This window comes from Lotus japonicus, chromosome 3 (assembly GCF_012489685.1).
Source record: "Lotus japonicus ecotype B-129 chromosome 3, LjGifu_v1.2".
Classification (NCBI taxonomy): domain Eukaryota; kingdom Viridiplantae; phylum Streptophyta; class Magnoliopsida; order Fabales; family Fabaceae; genus Lotus; species Lotus japonicus.
In genome coordinates, this window is record NC_080043.1 from 71,970,430 (window position 1) to 71,990,082 (window position 19,653).

A 19,653-nucleotide genomic window follows, 5' to 3' on the forward strand; every position below is an offset into this window, starting at 1 on the left:
AACTTGAGCAAGGGTTTGTGCACCTTAAGAATAAGGGTAACAAATTGCTTGTGTTTTCCTGAATTAAATTGAACTTCATCTCTAATTGATTAGGATTATGTACTAAGGAATTAACTATCACTAATTAATTGGAAGGGACATTTATGCAAGGAATTGATAAGTGAACATCTAGGCTTAGCACTTTGATAATAATTTGATTCATAATTGTAACTGTTTGGGGAGATACATAGGGGGAGGGTTAACGAAATCAGGATCCCTAGCGCGCTTTTAAATTGAATTCACTTCAACCGTGTTATTTGCTTACTTTAATTTCATTGCAGTTAATGGTCTCTGAAAAGGCGTGAAGTCAGTGTGCTTCAGACGTCGCAAGCACTCATTATTAAGTGGCTGACACTTACCCTGATTTTTGACAAAGTGAAACATTTGTAAGGTCACATCAATGAGTTAAAGGCCAAGATGGTGCAAGTCAGTAGTGATTGACTAATATAATCTAATAGGCCACCACACCATTTCATATTTCATTGCATATAGATCAAACTGCCGGATCGTAAAAATTGGGTGCTATCATATAGCTTTGGATCGACTAAGTTCACGAGTTGGAGATAAGCGGACTCGAACCGCTAACATCCGTCATAGGCTAAACCACCGCCTCTCAGGCCCCAACTGGTTCTACCATAGAGGCCAACGATAGACAATAACCCCTCGAACACAACTTACACATATGATTGCCCAATTAGCTAATTAATTATAAAGTTAGTTAATTAAACATTTCTATCTCATCTTGATTAATTAATAGTCTTACCAACAATTTTTTTTTCTTTCAACTTCATATAATTTCTATTCTTTTTCACAAAGTAATACAATAAATTAATAATAATATTATTAATATGTATATTAAAAGAAAAGAAAAAAACACAAACCTAAATGCTAAATGAAGTTTGTTTGTAGTGTCGGAGAGAGCCGCATAAGAAATAAGAAAGAAGAATCGCTGCACAACTGGGTGGCTGAAATCGTGATGTAGATCGAGGAAGGAGGAGTGGTCTGTGGTGGCTCTTGGGTGTTCCTTCGACATAGCAGCGTCGGTTGAGGGTGGAATCCGATGGAGGAGTGAGGCCGCATTAATTTTATTGACAAGAGCTCCGGACTCGCATTACGGTGACGGCGGCGAGAAGCCTGTCCATTCTGTCCTCGGCGGTGGAAAGCATATGAAATCTCTCTCTATTTCTCGTAAATCTGTGATCGCTAAAAAGTAGATTTTGAATCCTACATTTTGTTAAATTCCAATTTGAATGCATTGTACTTGTAAATGGTAATATCAGTTAAGATCTTTTCTTAATATTTTCTTATGGTATACTTTTCCAATAGAACTCATCGTTTTATTCAAGATTTCTTAACTTGAATCTTACTGCTAAAACATTGTTAACTTAAATCTTACTTTACTAGTTTATGATTCACAAATTGAGAAACAAAGTTTCAATTTTTTTTAATTTCTTGTAACTGCAGCTGCTGATGTTCTCTTGTGGAAGAACAAGAAGGTATTTGCTGGTGCACTTGGAAGAGCCACTGCCACTGCTGTTTGGCTCTTTTTTGAGTTTCTTGAATACCACCTTCTTACTCCAGTCTGTCACATTTTGATTCTTTCGATCACGCTTTTATTTTTGTGGTCTAATGCTCATACCTTACTTCACAAGTGAGACTCTGTAACTTTTTAATCTATTGTAGTCGTTTGTGCACTTTATGTTCTTATCTAACCATTTGCTTTTAATTTATTTTGCTAGCAGAGGTTGTCAAATTTTTGCATTCATGATGATTTTGATTGCAATCTCTACTGAGAAGTTGCGACAGCATGTGTTCATGCCAAAGATTTTGGTATGCATATTCTATTTGTGCCTCCCCTGCTTCGTCTCTTATATTCCATGTTATTTCACTTGTGAAATTTAAAGATATGGAATATTAAAGTTATTGAATGCAGGAAAGAAGGCTTTGTGGAAGCATAATGTCTATGGACTTACCCAAGGGTTGCATCTTCTCACCATTTCCCGGTATGTCAAGATGCTTAAGTTTTAATTTCTTTGATTTTGTCTCCTATTTTCAATTGGTAAGTTACTGACAATTAACTGTAGATGCATGCTAAGAACCACAATGATACTAAACTATACTAAGAAATGGTATATTATCCTTTATTGTTTTAGATGCTAACTCATGTATTCTCTTTAGACTAGTTATTGAGTGCTACTCGCAGGTAAATTTCTTATGGCATTAATTGGACTAGCATGTTAAATTAAATATACTTTTATTCACTAGACATGAAAACTAGTAACCATATTGGAGAAGTTTCGTACCAGCTAATTTGTCTCTATTGCTCTTCTTTATTTGCGTACTGTTTACAAGCAAGTGACTATTTTCTTTAAGTGTCTTTGGTCCTTGTACATTTAGAATTAATATGTTTCTAAAGACTAATATTAAATTTCTGTTTTCTGAAAATTTCTAGCCTGATACATTTTGGTTAAATCCTCCCCTTTCATTATTGTCTATAAAGTGAATATTTTGTGCTTCTCTTCTGTGTAGCAAGCATCATGTATAAGTTGTTACACGGATATGTTAATAAAGCTCACAAAACTATTGTTGCAGCTTGGGAAGGAACTCAGATGATGACAAAGGGCAGGTAGAGGGAAGGACTTTGAAGGAAGTATTGAAACCAGCATGCTTAGTATATGTGGCTTGAAAAGAGGGTTGAGGAGGATTCTTAAATTGAGAAGCTCCGCAGTTTTGAATCCGGACATGCTGGAATTGAAGCAATTCAAAAGATAGAAGAGGATGGTAGAAAGAGCTTTGAAGGTGTATGGAACCAGCATGCTTAGTATATGTGGCTTGAAAAGAAGTAACTTTTTACAGATTTTGGTATTTTTTGTATAGGTGCGATCTTTATGAATTACATGAAGCTTGTTATTAATTGAAATTCATTTATCTCTGATCAATGAAGAGTTGATTCTTGATTAATGTTATTTTCATATTTTGTTAGTTATTATTGCAGATTAATTTGAGATTTCTTAATAATTTAATTAAAATCAAAATGTGAAGAAAATAAAAAATGCTAAACATTTGTGGTGTGTTCAGTCCCAATCTGTTTATCCAAATCTTCAACTCAGTGACAGAAATTTTTTGTCACAAAATTTGGGACAGACTATGTTCCGTCATTTTAAAATTGTTATTTTCGTCACTAATTCCGTCTCAACCTTACGACGGAATAATTACATTTCGTCGCCCTTATGAAAAAATAAATTATTACATTTTGTCCCTACCTTACGACGGAATAATATCATCCGTCACAAAGAATTTTATTCAAACCGTCGCTAATTTTGAAAAATAAAATGCATAATATTCCGTCCCAAATGACATCCCAAACAATTGCGACGGAAAAATTTATTTTGTCACAAAAATAATTATTCATTTCGTCGCAAATACCGTCACAATATTTCATTATAGTCTGTCGCTACATTCGTCGCCCATGCGCGACGGAACATTAGATTTCGTCCCAAATTTTTTGCGACGAGCAATATTGCGACGCAATTTTTCGCGTCACAATTCCGTCCCAAAATATTTTAGGGACGGAATTTTTAACTATTGTGCGACGGATTTATCCATCCCAAATTAGTGTTTTTGTAGTAGTGTTTGTCCAAAATAATACTAATTGTTGTTGAACGTACTCTCTCAAGGAATTAAACCAAGCAATCTACATCAGTTAAAAGCATGAATTAACAATGACAAAAAATGCAGTACAATCTGCTTGAACAACAACAAACAACAATGAAGAAACATCATCAGCCTCTTGTATCGACCAAAAATCAACAGCTTGACAACATCCCCAACAGCCCCACTACTTGAAATCAGCAAAGCACAACAGTTCAAAGATCTCATGATAAAAAATAAACAACAACAGCCAAATAAAAGGAACCCATGCACTCTTTTCCTATTTGAATGACCAAATAGCTCACACATAAGTAGCCCACTCTTCTTTAATTTCATTTAGTTGATCCTTATCGTAGAAGTCGAATTGAAAATCAGAGAAGTACTACAAAATGATGGTAAAAATAACAAAATTTAGAGTCACACTTAAAAATAGGAAAAGTTAGTCAAAGTTCCATACCCATACTTTAATGCTCTGTTTGGATACACAAGTGAAAATGAGTGGAAAGAATATAAATGGAAAATGAGATGGTTTTTAAGTTATCTGTATAAAAGTAAAAAGAGTGGAGAAAGAAAGGAAAAGTATAAGTAATGTTATACAATTACTATTTAGTTTTACCCTTTTATATTATACAACATTGTGCTTCGTATCTCTCTCATGCAAAAAGTGTAAAAATTATTTGCAAAGACGTATGACAATGTTGAATGGATATTCTTACTTAAAATGCCAGAGGAGATGGGCTTTAGTAGTAAATGGATTTCTTGGATTCAATACTGCATGTCTACAACAACCTTAACAATACTAGTTAATGGTTCCCCCACAGAGTTTTTCAAAATAGAGAAAGGATTGAGACATGGTGCTCAAGGAGGATACATATATGGCGCGTTCTTTTAGAGACAATTTCATATGTCATATTGCCTCGTCCAACGAGTACGCTTCTAGCTAGACCCATGGTTGGTTGCTTCATCTACCCATGAGCCCAACCCGTGTATCTTTGTGTTGGTCGTTAATCGATTGGAGAGACAGATGTGAGAGTGTTCGTCGGTGGCAGGTGGTCCTAGAAGCTTTCATTCATACATACGCCAATTTTTTGATTGGGAGGTTATGATTCAACGGGCTTTCATTGAGAGAATTAATTATGTTATTATGGGTGTAGGTGAGGGCAGCTTGTTGTCGTTGTGCGATAGAAGTGGCGAGTTCTTTGTTAAATTGTTGTGTGCTCAAGTTGGACTACTGATCTTTGACTCTCTAGCTTGGACCATTCTACATTAAATCTGAAAGCTTGTTCCACCCAAAGTAGTGCTTTTGTTTGCAGGTTTCTAAATCCGCATTGTTGTAATGGCCGGATAACTTGAGGGGTCGAGGAATTAAGGTGGAAGATGTAGCCTTGTGTTGTTTTTGTGGGGAAGGAGTTGCTTGGTGTGCTCCTCAAAGCGTGTGCAGGCTGTTTGATGGAATAGGATATGTTGCACATCAAAACACACTTGGTGCTTTGGTCTTTGATTTCAAATGCGTTGTGGTGGTCGCTATGGATGGCGACGAACAATGTTACTTTCCAAATTCAGTTTGGTCCTTCGATGGAGTGTGAGATTTGCATTTAGATATTTTAGTGGGTTCAAGCTAAGTGGAAGCTGTGTTTGTACTCGACTTATGACTTTTCTTAAAATTTTGAACATGTCTAGGTGCAAAATTTGGTGGTGAAAAAGAGGGAAAACTTGTGGTGTCCCTCTCCATTGGGTATGCTTAAATTCAATGTGGATGAGTCTTCTAGAAATATGTCAGGGCCTAGTGGTATAAGGGAAGTGGTGCGTAATAGCAATGTCGAGATTTGTGGGTTCTTTTCCAAAGTGATGAGGGAGTTATAGGCTTATGAAGAAGAGGTAAAGACAATATTTAATGCTTTATTGTTTTGTAAGAAGTTGTATTTGCAGCAAATCCTGATTGAAAGTGATTTTGCTTGGATGGGTTACTTATAAGTCACAAACCTTAGAAGTTGTTGAATGATTTAAATATGATTGATGTCATTATGCGAGAGGTGGAGTGCTTAGATGTTATGCATTTTTATAGAAGATCTAATGATGTTGCTGATATGTTAGCTAAAATAGGTTGTGATAGATAAATTCGTCTTTTGAAGTTTTTATCTTAGTATGTTTGGTTTGGAATAAGTTTCTCACTTGAGAGAGTTGTTCTCAAGAGCATGTTATATATATATAAATGAAACTTTGTTCTAAAAAAATTGGAAGTTTTAAAAGAAATAGTAATATAGAAATAAAAAATTAATAATTTATTTCGCTCTGTCGATTACCTAAATAATGAAGTGGTAAATTTGTTTCGCTCCATCATAAAATATTCAAACAATGGAAAAATATTTTTATTCATTTCCGTGTCATTCCATTATATTCAATTATATTTCATTTTGTTTTGTTTCTTTACATTCCATCAATCCAAACATAACCTTAGCTAAAAATCATGGGACTAGGCAAACTGATTCCAAGGAAGTGATTAATGAAGTTTATGATGAACAAGAGAAAAATGATGGTCCTAAAGGACAACCCCAATATGTATTAAAAAAAACCTCAATAATATCAGCATCATGTCTACCTCAAGAATGGTGAATGGCCCAACTTATAGCTTCACATTTATATGACATTTTCAATTGATTTAAAACTACCAGTTAGAAGATTTCGGAAAAGTTATATGATAAGTGCCAAAAACTATTATGATGTTAAAATCAATTTCAAGTTAACTAAGAAATAATTATTTTAAAAACTTACAAATATTAATACCTTATTATAAATTATGAGTACTTTGTTTTTAAATATATTCGCAATTCTTTCAAAAACCAAAACAAAGGCTAACAACTGGATTTTTAATCAAATCATAACTCTTTTAAAATGATTTTAGGTGTTTTATTCTCAAGACCTACAATTTTGTTTTTTGAATTATAACACTCGAACTCTACTTTAGGCAAAAGGAAACTAAATTCCATTAACTTCTACAAATGGATAGCATGCAAGTTCGATAAGAATTACACTCATTTTAAAGAAAAAATGCAATTTCAAATATATCACTAACACATTAAAGACTTTAATTATAAAACCTTAACATATGCTTCAAAAAAGAAGAAGTTCTAGTAGCAAGTATGTTTTCCATAGTACCTCGAAGAAATAAATGTCAAGATAATGAAAAAACAAAATTTGTCTAGAGCAAACAATATAGTTGAAATAAAAAGTTGAAAGTAGTCAACTCTCAATGCAAAGTTCTTAAGCTCCTTAATCCTTATAGATAGTAGATCTCAGCCTTCAATCCGGTTGGAACCTTTCAATTTGTCATTTGATGGTATCTACAAGCAACCAATTAAATATTTAAGAGATATGCCCAAATAAAATAAGACTCCACATAAAATTTTACAAATAATTTCTCAAATAAATAAAAATTGTTATCTATTATATTGAGCAAGTTGTTCCCTCATGAAGGTATAACCACATTAGAAGACAATGTGCAAGCGTCAAATTAAATCTTTATGAAAAAGAAAATAATATGCACCTTGAATTGAAGACTTGCTATTGTATTTCTCAATACAGTATCTCCAACTATCAACCTCAACTCTTTCACGAAATCATGACGGGAAATCTGCCTTACCTAAACTAGAACGGCATGATATATTAAAGACATTTAAAGTGAAGATAAACAAGAGAAATTTGGAGCTATTGTACATACCTTGTAAAGTTCATAATGTGATTTGATAAAACTCATATCACTGGCAGGAACCTTATCGTTGATAGCAACAATAAGCATAGGAAAAGGAAGCCAAGGAGATATTGGAATTTTTGGGGTGCTTGCAACCCCATTATCAGCTATCCCCTAAGGTGACCAACAGTAAAAAAAATTCATATAGGCATTAAAAATAAACATTATAGGATTTAAAAATAGAAGACAAATAAAAAGTACAAAGTTCGTTCAAGTTGTACATGAACACGAGAATATGTTTATCAAACAACCAACCTCCAGCATAAACACATTAGAGGAAGCTAAATAAGTTACCAAAACAATGATACTTAATGAGATACATTCCTTAAGGGTGAGAAGAACTAGATGTACTTAGTAAAAAAATGCTTACATGATCATATCCCTTAAAATTAGCATAATATTTGTTCGTCAAACCTAAAAAATCTTCTACAAAATAAAGGCATATAAAACTAACCACTTTTTCTTTTTTTTTAGAATAAAACAACCATGTCATATTTATTTCCAAGAGAAGTTAAAACTAAAAATATTTATTTAAAATACAAGGAGAAAAGATGAAAGCATTCTTAGATGAAAAAACTAGTTAAAAAGTTGGTATTAGAATTCCCTTTTACATAGAAACAAATAAAACTTGGAAAACATAAAAGTTGAAAAACAATATCAAGTTACATACATTATCCTGTGAAGAGGCTGACCGTAACATGTCTCCAGAAACATGACTAGCTGAAATAGACCAAAATGAATTAGCACTTGAATCATTATTCTCTCTCACAGTTCCACAAAAATGTTCTGTAGCAAAACATCACATATTAATGATTGAGAAGAAACATTTTTCTCAAAAGGAATAGCACTAACTATATAACTTTAGGTTGGTTGTTTTATTGAACTATAAAGTTAAGTCAACAATCTGTCAAATGTAAGAGAACCAAATAACAAGGAGAAAAAAAATCTATGGATGAAACCTTATTAACTAATACCAAAATGAATTGGAAATTATTCATCCAAATGGAAACAATAAATCATAGATATCAAGTATTTTGCCTTTGATCAGCCCTTTGAGTACTGATTATATAAAACCAAAATGTACAACTTATTTCTACTTGGAAAACATATGTGAATAACATATGCCAATAGAAAACACAAAATAAACTTATGGAACAATGCATATTACCTTCAGACTCCTCATTGACCTTGAAACTAACAACAAATTCTGGATATATGTGACTGTTTATATTCATATTCCATACTAAATAGTATCTTGGACATTGAATGTCATCCACCCTATTATCATATTCAAAGTTTCTGGGTTGAAATTGACTAGAGGCGATGTCAATGCTAGGATGAAGAACTTCCATGTTCCCCATTATTACACGACAAAGGACCAAGTGTCGAACACCATTTTCGTCAATATGACAATAACGAGCACTGTAAATATGAAAAAAAAATCTTATTATTAGTATACAAAATGCTATTTTCAAAGTTGATCATATGAAAAATAACCTGGCATAAGGGCAGGAAACGGCTGAAAGATGAACACCAACTCCGTATATGGATTTGTTTGTAGATAGTACACAATGCCCAAGTCCATGATCGATCATCGTAGATAGTTCTTCTTTAGAAAAATGAAGCCAAGCATATCTAACATTAGCATCCCCATGGATTATTTTTGTAATTTTAGCTTGTGCCCGGAATAGCTCTAAGCGTGCTTGCATTGATGCACCTGAGCAGTGGTATGTCTCCACTATCTCAAAATTAGTATTTCCAAAACTATTCATCCCATTAAGGAACATTTCTTGTACAGAGTCCAATACCAATTTTCCTTGTACAAATTTATTGTATGGAACTAAACCTACATGATTCTGCAGAATGGATTCACCACCACTGGACTCTCTACTACACTGTCTCAACTTGGATTCATCAACCTCATTCGCTTTGGTTTCAATACTTAATTCCATAAACTCAGGTTCCCATAAGTTATAAGATTCTTCATTAGAAGCAACATGGACTTCAGGGAAAAAGCAACTCCCTGCCTCATCAATCCATGCTATGGGTTGTTTTAAACTAGTGCTCAAGTCCACTTGACACATGTGTAAAAAATCTAACATAAGATCATGCCCATTTAACCTTATTTCCAAAGCTTCCTTTTTTATTTTAAAAGCATTCTTAACCAAGTCAACAACATCTCTAGGATAGTCTAACCAATCTTCATTGTTGTAGAGCATCACTCTTTCAGGTCTTTCAATCTTCTTATATTTCAAATAGTACCTAAGAAAGGATTGTCCACTATGAGAACCAATTGTTATCATTTTTCTTTCATAATCACTCGATTTCATTGTTTGACAACTCTACTTGTGGGTGATGCAAGTAATTAGTGTTGATATATTGTTGGTTACGAAACTCGCTTTAGACGTGCAATACAACAAGTAGCCTTCGTTTGCTTCAATTTAATTCCAGATTCCACTTCTGTATATATATATAAACACACCAAAATGTAAAAGATCAGATGCAATAGTCAAGGAAAACCAACATAGAGCTGCAACTGGTTTAAGGACATTATGGCAGTAAAAATGAAGACAATGACATCAGGAATATTTAATACTAATTCCTTAGATGTTTGAAACTCTTGACAACATTGAACTAGGATCATGTATAAAGTTGGCACAATAGATAATGAAGAGTTAATTTATAAAATCACTTTTGTTATGACAAAGAAAGTAATATGAAGCACTTGCACATATGAAAGATTGCAACAGTACCATCTCATAAATTTTGAAAAAACATAATGTCTAACTTATAAGATTCAAAAAAGAGTACTCAATAGCATCCAAGTCATGTGTTAAATTTTGAAAGCCTTGAACATGAACCATTTTAATGAACAAGATAGTTTCATTTCATTCCAAGAAAAAATTATTCAATTCTACATCAAGCTTATGAGGCCAAAGACAACAAAATCCAAGAAAAGACAAGTTTGAAGGGTATACAAAATTGCTAACACTGAAAAAAAAAAGATTATATATTGCTTAACAAATTGTTTCTTTTAGTATAAAAAAATAGGAAAAAACACAAATAAACTAAAAAACTGTACTCTATTTAGTCGCAAGTTAACAAAATGCTCAAGAGTAAACCACACTTGCTTGTTGCATGCAGTAACAAATAAGAATACAAAATTAAGGTATAAAGTAAACTAACTAAATTCGGAAATCATATTTGTCCAAAAAATCTAAAAAACATTGTATAATGATGAATTGTAAATAGATAAGGAAATGAATTAAAAAAAAACAGTGTACTTAATTCCAAGAGGAAACTGAGTTTATCATTTTATATCGCCTCCATGAAATTTCATATAAAATCATAAAGTAGATATCGAAGTGCCTTACAAGGCACCAACTTCCAAACAAACCATTTATGTCTTCAAATCTTTTTATGCCCTAAAAAATCCTATATATGAGAAAAACATCTAATGACTGAGTTGTCTTTCTTAAAATGACTATTGGAAGTTAGCTCATTTATTTTGTTGTCATAAAAAAAGTTGTAAAGGACACACAAGTTTCAACCTTGCCATGATATGGTATGTATAACCTAAAAACATTTGAGGAAAACTAGTCTCCACTCTTGACACATCATCGAAATCTTTGCCATCATCCATGAAATGAATAAATTTTTAGTGCTTTTCTAGCACTCGATATATCATATACACAAATTTGCACTTTTTTCATTTTTATATTCAAAAAGAGGCAATTTGCTTTTTGTGCCGTTATTTAAAGTAAAGGAACATACACTTTAGGAGGACTGAAAAATTTTCCCATGAAAGGGTAACACATAAGATAATAACATAATAGTACAAACGAGGCTTAAATGTAAATAATGAACCACACAAATAAAAATTAAAGCATAAGGAAAAAATCATATAAACTTGAGAAATGCCAAAAAATTGACAAAAGGCACATGAATAATTGGCTACATACGAGCACTGCAGTTAACATTTAAATTGCACATGCACGTCATAAAAGCAGGTTAGCCTTTGATAACAGAATTTAATCTAAAAATTATTTTTTAAAGAGAGAACTTTGTATTTGTATATTAAAAAGTAAAAACTAACTTGAGCTAAATACATAAATCAAAACAAATCCCCCCAAAACTTCTCACGCTCCACGTCAATATGATAACATAGCTTTCAAATGACTTTTATTTGTTGAAATCAAGCCACATATTGAAAAAATGAAACATATATGAAAATTTTGCAACAGACCAGAATCCACTCAAAATCTGAATGGAGAAAAGCATGGAGTGGAAAAACTAAGAGAATTCAGAAATATACCTGAGCCTTGAACTACATAAAACAACACATGAAAAAACCTCAACGAATCTTTCACCACTGGTTTTCTCTCTTTTATTGATTCTTTTAAAGTTGCAAGTCAAATCAGAGGAGCAAAAGGTCCTATTTATACAAAAAAAGGAAAAACCTTAAGGGTGGATGTTGATGAATAATCAACAGGATATGGAAGCAACTAGGATGAAAAGGAAGACTGTTCATGGGGTGCTTTATCCGTCCAAATCTTATAATTCTGAAAGGCATGTTCATTACATAGGTTCCTTTTTTTACCCTTTAGTTCTTTTCCATATCTTCTCCTACTTAACATTTATCCGTTTCACCAAATATAATTTTTAAGTGTTTTTAAAGTAAATAATTTGTGTATAGAATGTATGTATTGCTATTTAAATAAATTTCATAATTCAATATTTCAAGTAAACAAACAATCATTTTATAATAGTTACGAATAAAAACAAGCTCGATCGGTTGTGTAAGTTTGAGCACTCTTGTAATACTAGTTGTAATGTTATTTTTAGAAGTAATTATTAAAACAGAAGTGAATTGATTCGAATTAACTTAGAAAATTAATTTCTATATATTTTTAAAATTAATTTTATTTTATTTTATTTATAATTATAAAATTTAATATATTTATTTCATATTAAAAAAACACACATACACATATGAAAGAGATATAATATTATTGACTTATATGAATAGTAATAATGGAAAATTACTCATTTAGCTCATGCCAACTTCAATTTTTTCTAAAGTTTATTTTGTTATTTTAGTAAAAGATATGTTTTCATATTGGGAAATATTATTTCATCATTTTTTCAAAACCACTATTTATTTTTTCTTTGTCAAATATAAAAAACAAATTACTTAAATATTTTTATACATTTTCCTTTTCACTTTTAATTTTTTTTAATTTAATATAGGAAACATATAAATTTCATAAATTTATTTTTATGCTTGAAGAAGAAAATAATAGTATATTGAATATATTTTAGTAATTACTAAAAATGTAAAATTTAAAAAAACTTCTAGTTTTTTATTTTCTATACGTATGACATGATTGCCATAAGTATTTTGCAACAATTTTTGTTTTTATTTATTTAAATTTACAAAAGTATTTAATTATATATTAATTAATAAGAAATATTGACTAATTCTCTATCCATAATTCCATAATAATTTTCTCCTCAACTTCTTTCGCTCTTTACTTTCTTGGTTTGGGTAACCTTTTTGTAGGATAAGTTGACTGAACCAATTAAGATGATGGTTATATATTCAATATGATTATAAATAATCTCCAAGCATGGATTATATAATAAGTAAAAAAAATAGTTATCCTCGTCTTCTTTCTCTCTTTATACTTTTTCAGGGCATGTGACTTTTTATAGAACAAAATGAGCTTTATATTAAAAGAAGAAACTAAGGTGTATATTTTATATTCATGGATAGTGAAATAAATAACATATTAATTGATTTATTTGCATTGAAAATATAAAAATTAGAATTTAATTAGGAACAAAATTAAAAACTTTTATATATTTTTATTTTTACATAGTTTATGACATAGAAAAAAAAATTATTTTGATTATAGAATCCAAACTAATAAAGAACATATTTTAAGACAGAGAGATTTTTTTCAGTATATGTTACTCATTTAAATGTAAATAAAAATATTTATAAACAATAAATAATCCAAAAATGAAAAATGAGTATTCTTGTATATTTATTAATTACGAATTGGTAAATTAAGAAAATATATAAAAGGTAAAAAATTTAAAATTCGTAATTAAGTTATTTAATTATATATATTTATTCATTTAAATTTATAATTAAGTTTTTTTTGAAATTTAAATTTATAATTAATTTATTTTAGTAAGATTCTCTTTTTTTTTTATAGAAGGGAAGGGAAAAGCCCAAAGTAAGTATTTCCTTATTCATATAAGCAAAGGATATATTTATTTTACAATGTACCCAAAAAACTAAAGAATTTATTTTATATCATTTTTTTGAAAAATTACGATTTATTTTGTATATCAAAAAGGTAAACTATCGTCCTCTAGGGTTGTTCCCTAGACTGCCCCCTCCCCAACCCTTATATCCACCAACTCTTCTTCTTCTTTTTTCTTTATCAAATATTAATAATTATTATTATTTGATTTAAATATTTTTCCAAATTTTCCTTTGACTTTTAAAAATATTAAACTTAATCTAGTATTATACAAATTTGATTATTGAATAATAACATTATACGTTTTCATACATTAATGTCAATAATTTCTGAAAACGTACAACATTGATATTTTTTTATGTTCTAGAAATGATTAGCATTTCAGTTGTCCAAGAACGTTCAATTTTACATTTCTGGTTATCAAAAAAATTTACACTTCTAAGAGTTTTATTTGCTTACAGTTACAAAAAAATTAAAAATATATTGACATATTCTCTTTCCATAATTTCATATTAACTTTGCCCTTGACATCAAAAATTTCATCTCTGTTGTTTTTCAGGTTAGGTTATTTTTAATTTCTAGAACAAAATGAGCTTTCTGATAATTGAACCAACTTAATTTTAATGTCGATATAAATTTTTTATTATCTTCACTGTGAAATATAGTATGAACATATAATTGATTTTAAATATTACATTAAATTTGTTCGTTGTTCATATAATTTTACTATAAGAATTCTATATCAAGGTAAAACAGAAAATATTTATTAAAACTAATAAATATTTAATTTATTTAATAATTAAATTTTGAAATTAAATAAAAAATTCTTTAGACATTATTGTTAATCACTAAACCAACCTGACCCTTTCTTGCAAATCAATTTATTTTCCTATCAAATGGATACCAATGTACTATTTTAGCACGTTCAATGCACAGTAAAACATTTAGAAAAATTAATAATAAAATACTCTTATTAAATATAATTTGGTTCATAAATTAAAATAACCAAGTAATTTTATATATAAATATAAAAGTATATTTATTTTGTATAATGATGACCCGGGTTTATATGATGTTTTTAGGGTTTTTCCTTGTAGGTTTTGAGTCTTTTTCTTGTGTCTCATGTAGTGTTTCATGCATTCTCATGCATTTTTACTTTTATTTGTGCATTTGCATTAGTTTAGTAATTTTGTAGTTTTATGAGGGCTTTAGTTGCATTTTATTAGAGTTTACGAGTCTTAGGCAATTTCCACTTCTTTTGGAGCTTTTGTGCAAAACTGACCTTTAAGTTTCAAGATATTTTCCAAGCTTGTTCATCAAGGTTTCAGGTTGAATCAGCTGAAGAGGGAAGGTCTAGAGGCTTGGAGAATTGAATGGAGGCTTAAAGAGGAGTAAAGAGGAGTTAAAATGAAGATAAAAAAGCTTTCCAGCGAGTTAAGAGCGCCTAGGCGTGCTCCATTGGCGCCTAGGCGCCAATTGCTCTGTTCCAGTTTCTGGAATTGCACTTTTTCAGCATGGAATTGGCGCCTGAGCGCCCGGAACAGCCCAGACTCGTGATTTTTCCTATAAATAGGATTCTAGTCATTTTCTTTTGTAATTTTGGATATCTTTTCATACTTTGTAACATTCAGAGGTAGAGGATCATCTAGAAGAGTGAGAGAAGGCTTCCAAGCTTGTAATTCAGGTTCTTAGCCAGCCATGCTTGGCTAATCTCTCTTCTATTGCTTTGGTTTTCTTTGTAAGACTTTTCATATTTGAGTTATAATCTTAAGTTCTTTCCCACATGTTCTTCTTCTTTTCTTGAATCTCATATTCTGAATTTCAATCTAAGCTAGTATGCATGCTTGCTTTATGCTTTTCTATAATCAGAACGGAAGTTTGTTATAGATTAGGGAACCGATTTGGGATTACCCTTTCTATGCTTGCTACTAGGAATAGAGGAAGGGTTGGGGTTTGTTGGCCTGAAATTGCATGATATAAAACCTCATATAAATGACTAAGTACACAAGGAATTGGGCTTAGCTTTTAGTATGGGAGAATTGCTTATGTGAGGAATCAATAAGTGAGTAATTAGGCTATAGAATCAAGGAGAGATCCCTGAGAACATGTGCTTAGAATGATGTGCTTGAATTGACTAGTTGAGCAAGAACCCAAAGCATGTTCTTTTCTGAGTTTTTGTTTATTTTATTCTTTGCTTCTTCGACATATCTTTGATTCAATAAAACAAACCTTCAAACTCAAGGCTTAAGCTTATTTTAGTCACTCACAATCCCTGTGGTTCAATAATTAAAACCGGGTGGATTTGTACACTTGCGGATTTACCAACATATAATCATTAAACCAATGGGTCCTCTGTTTTAAGTCACTTTATTTGCATATCATATGGATATAGGTCTAAAATACTAATATTTTAGCACGTGCAGTGCATAGTAAAATATTTTTAAATCTAGGGGTATATGTAACCACTTTTTACTATTGTGATCGGCACCCTTTTCTTGATAAAAGCAACCAAAAAGAAAAAAAGATGAAAGCTTACTACTCCCTAACAAACAAGGTGCCACTCTTATTGTTGGGGTTGATTGTCAAGTCCCACATTGCCCAAGTTTCTAAAATAAAGAAGGAGGTTAAAAATTAGCTATTGGAGAAGTCCCACATCGCTTAGTGTGGTGAAACAAGGGGGAGACCAAGGCTATATATTGGACCTAGGTTCTTTGTTTTTAGATGCACCAGTCAGTAGCACTTTAAGCTTATATCTGACTTAGTTTAATATTTGCTTTGTGAGAGTGTGGTTGTACTGGGGCATTGGGGTGAGAGTGAGAGAAGTCTATGTGTTGTAACAATTTTCACATAGTGATATTTCTCTGGTTGTCGGTTTAGACAACAGTCGTGGTTTTTTCTCCGGTTTAGGAGTTTCCACGTAATTTTCTTGTGTTGTGATTGTGTTTTATTTTTTCTTCAGCTCTGTTGTTTCCCAACACTTATCCGCGAGAAGAAGCAGTGAAAGCCTCGAAGGAGGATCCACCATCACATTCAACGCTTGCCCCTGCACAACTCCAGCCTTGGCCAGGAAATCCACGCAGGCATTTCCTTCCCTGAGCGTATTTTTTTTAGTAAGCCAAAGTATTGTATTAAAAGGGAGTACAAGGGATACTCTAACCCTTAATACAAGAAGAAAAACAAAGGAAACAAAGGAAAAAAAACGAAAAAGAAGCAAAGAAAATTAGACAAAAATATCTCTATGCAGAAGCCAGATAAATAAATACATAGGAGCCTCCTTAAAAGACCTTCCAAAGAGCCAACTCCATGCTAAAAGCCAACGAGAATCAAGGGGGCAGCAGCAGCAAAAATTTGGCAGTAAAGAGAAGATCACACTAGACCCACAGTAAACTGTCAAGTAGGAAAACAGCAGCACAACACAAAAAGTTACAGAGTCCATGTGAAGAAACACAGGCAGCCAAACATTCAAAATTAAAACAGGACCACTACACGTTTCTGGCCAAGGGGAGCAAGCTAAAGAGTACTCAGGCACCAAATGGGATTTACTGACCTGAGCGTATGCTCCAATCGAACCTCCCACTGCCGCCGGAGAAGATCACTGATGCTGGCTATAAGCATAGCACATTCATGAAACCTGGAAGGAGGCTCCTGGATCAAAGACACCGCGAGCAGCGAGTCTGAAAGAAAAAGAACCGCCGGAAGCCCTCCGCCCACGCCAACCGCAAACCATGGTAAATGGCCTGAAGCTCCATTGACAAAACGGAGGCGCTGCCATAATAACCAGAGAAGCCCCAAATCCAATCTCCACAATTGTTACGAAGGCACCCACCAAACCCACTACTATGCGGTGTGTTCCCCTTGTTGTCATCACAATTCACTGCAATTTCACCCTTCCTTGGAGCCCTCCAAACCACCATTCGCTCCGGCTGCTGACTTGCACCCATAGGCCAGTCTCAACTAAACTCCTCCTGAAGCCCATCGATCCAACGCTGGAGCACATCAAAAGGAAGGATCTGCCCCTCAAAAACTGCATTGTTTCTAGAGGCCCAGATAACCCAAATCGCAGCCAAGGCTAAGCTTCCCTGAGCTTCCACCAGGTGACGAACCCACAAGCCAGGACTCTCCATGTCAGCATCGTGACCGTGCACATGAATACCCAAATGAGCCCAAAACCTTCTGGCGAAATAGCAGTCCTGTAAGCAGTGGAACACCGTTTCCGGGTAAAGTCTGCAACGACTGCAAGACGGAGACTCAGCCATTCTACGACGGAAACGAAGGTAGTTCGTTGGCAGCTCATCCCGGGCTATCAGCCACACCAAAAAACACACCTTGAATGGGGCATGGAGCCTCCAAATCCAACCCCAACAGTTGACCTTCGCATTACGAGCGCTCTACAATCCAACGTCAGACTCATCATTCCTGGAAATCAACTACTGGTAACCTGACCCAACTGAGTAAGCACCAGACATACCCCTTGTCCACACATGGCAATCCGGAACTCCCTCATTAATCCACGCTGAAATCTTGTGGATAACATCCTGCACCTCCTCCGGAATCAGTGTGTATAAATTCTCCAATCTCCAAAGGCCATTCTCCCCCATAACGTCCTTCACCCTGGTTTCAATGTCATGAATGTCCACCGATGCAACCTTGTCACAAAGTTTATATCCCCCAAGCCATTCGTCATATTAGAAGGATGACTCACTGTTCCCAAGCTTGAAGGCAAACCCATCCTTTAGGAATTCCAAAGCTCTACCAATAGACCTCCACGCTATCGGCCATCTACCCAACTTGGAAGGGAGGAGACCCCCACAGACCTTATACTTTCCCGACAGCAACACTGCCCAAGGTTTATGGTTACCCGATAGTAACTGCCAAACGTTCTTCCTTAACAGCGCCAGGTTGTGGTCCCTCGCCTTTCTAAAGCCTAGACCTCCTCATCTCCTAGGTTGGGCAGTGATATCCCAATTAACAAGGTGGATGACAAGCTCACCCGAGCCCTTCTAAACAAAATGCTGAATACTCGAGTCAATTTTGTCACATATGGCTTGTGAGATCCAAAGGTGTTGCATGCAGTATGTAGGCATGGAGGAGAGCACTGACTGAGCTCGTGTCAATCTGCCAGCGCGGTCCAGTAAGCGATGCTTCCAAGAAGCCACCCGACCCTTCACCCTATCGACCATAAACTGGAAGTCACGGCAAGTCGCTCTCCTGTTAAAAATGGGGAAGCCTAAGTATTTTCCAATATCAACAACAAAATCTACCCCAGTAGTCTCCACTAATTTCTCCATGAAATGGTTCCCAAGGCCTCAGTGACCCATAGCCCTAGGTTTTTCCCGATTCACCCGCAAGCCTGACGTATTGCAAAACCTAGCCAACACCCCTTTCATTATCCGCACCTTCTCCTCATCAGCCTTGGTGAAACAGATGAATCGACGAACCTAGCACCGTGACCGGGGCCCAAGTCTTGGCATCCACCGCCTCCATAATAAGAGAACTAAGTCGCTCCATGCATAACACAAACAGGTCGGGGGATCGGATCCCCCGCAAGCCCATCTTCGGTTGAAAGTGATGAAGCTTATCCCCATTCCACAGGATCGAGAGACGCACCGAGGACACACAAAACATGATGAGATGGATGCATCTCTCTGGGAACCCAAACATCTGAAGAGTATCCTCTAGGATTCTCCAATCCAATCTATCATATGTTTTTTCCAAGTCAAGCTTGAAAGTCAAGTCACCAACCCTCTCTTAGTTTTTGAAATTGAGTGAACTACCCCCTGGAGGATGATAGCATTGTCCGTAGCAGTGTTATTAAACTCGGCCCGATGATCAACTCGGTCAGGGCACTGGATCAATGGGTCACTGGTTGAACCGTTTGACTCGGAATATATTAATATTTAAAAAAAAATCATAATACAATTTATTCTAATCTAATAATTT

The 19,653-nt window shown here is 33.7% G+C and overlaps 2 protein-coding genes across 4 annotated transcripts; one reads left to right on the forward strand and one right to left on the reverse strand.

Annotated features, from left to right (window-relative positions):
- The first annotated feature begins 938 nt into the window (after positions 1 to 938).
- LOC130742508 (reticulon-like protein B12) lies at positions 939 to 3,000 on the forward strand. Of its 3 annotated transcripts, none has more exons than XR_009021173.1 (5): positions 939 to 1,309; positions 1,504 to 1,690; positions 1,782 to 1,869; positions 1,973 to 2,042; positions 2,632 to 3,000. XR_009021173.1 is itself a non-coding variant. In XM_057594605.1 (5 exons), the coding sequence occupies exons 1-5, from the start codon at positions 1,206 to 1,208 to the stop codon at positions 2,667 to 2,669; spliced, it is 405 nt and encodes a 134-aa protein (XP_057450588.1). In that variant the 5' UTR covers positions 939 to 1,205; the 3' UTR covers positions 2,670 to 3,000. The 3 variants fall into 3 exon arrangements, 1 of the variants encoding a protein (XP_057450588.1); XR_009021172.1 differs by having other exon boundaries at positions 939 to 1,249; XM_057594605.1 differs by having other exon boundaries at positions 939 to 1,227.
- A 3,983-nt stretch (positions 3,001 to 6,983) lies between these two features.
- Positions 6,984 to 9,768, reverse strand: LOC130744658 (inactive poly [ADP-ribose] polymerase RCD1-like). Its single transcript, XM_057596823.1, has 5 exons — positions 8,936 to 9,768; positions 8,607 to 8,860; positions 8,109 to 8,224; positions 7,409 to 7,552; positions 6,984 to 7,031 (listed from the first exon to the last, which is right to left on the reverse strand). The coding sequence occupies exons 1-5, from the start codon at positions 9,766 to 9,768 to the stop codon at positions 6,984 to 6,986; spliced, it is 1,395 nt and encodes a 464-aa protein (XP_057452806.1).
- Positions 9,769 to 19,653: the final 9,885 nt, after the last annotated feature.

Bases quoted from the DNA above. Each gene is read 5' to 3' on its own strand.
- LOC130742508 (XM_057594605.1), top strand. From the start codon at position 1,206: ATGAAATCTCTCTCTATTTCTC. The intron at 1,228-1,503 runs GTAAATCTGTGA...TTGTAACTGCAG, and splicing joins GAAATCTCTCTCTATTTCTC to CTGCTGATGTTCTCTTGTGG. The intron at 1,870-1,972 runs GTATGCATATTC...TATTGAATGCAG, and splicing joins TGTTCATGCCAAAGATTTTG to GAAAGAAGGCTTTGTGGAAG.
- LOC130744658 (XM_057596823.1), bottom strand. From the start codon at position 9,768: ATGAAATCGAGTGATTATGAAAGAAAAATGATAACAATTGGTTCTCAT. The intron at 8,861-8,935 runs GTTATTTTTCAT...TCATATTTACAG, and splicing joins GTTTCCTGCCCTTATGCCAG to TGCTCGTTATTGTCATATTG. The intron at 7,032-7,408 runs GTATGTACAATA...GGTTGCTTGTAG, and splicing joins CACATTATGAACTTTACAAG to ATACCATCAAATGACAAATT.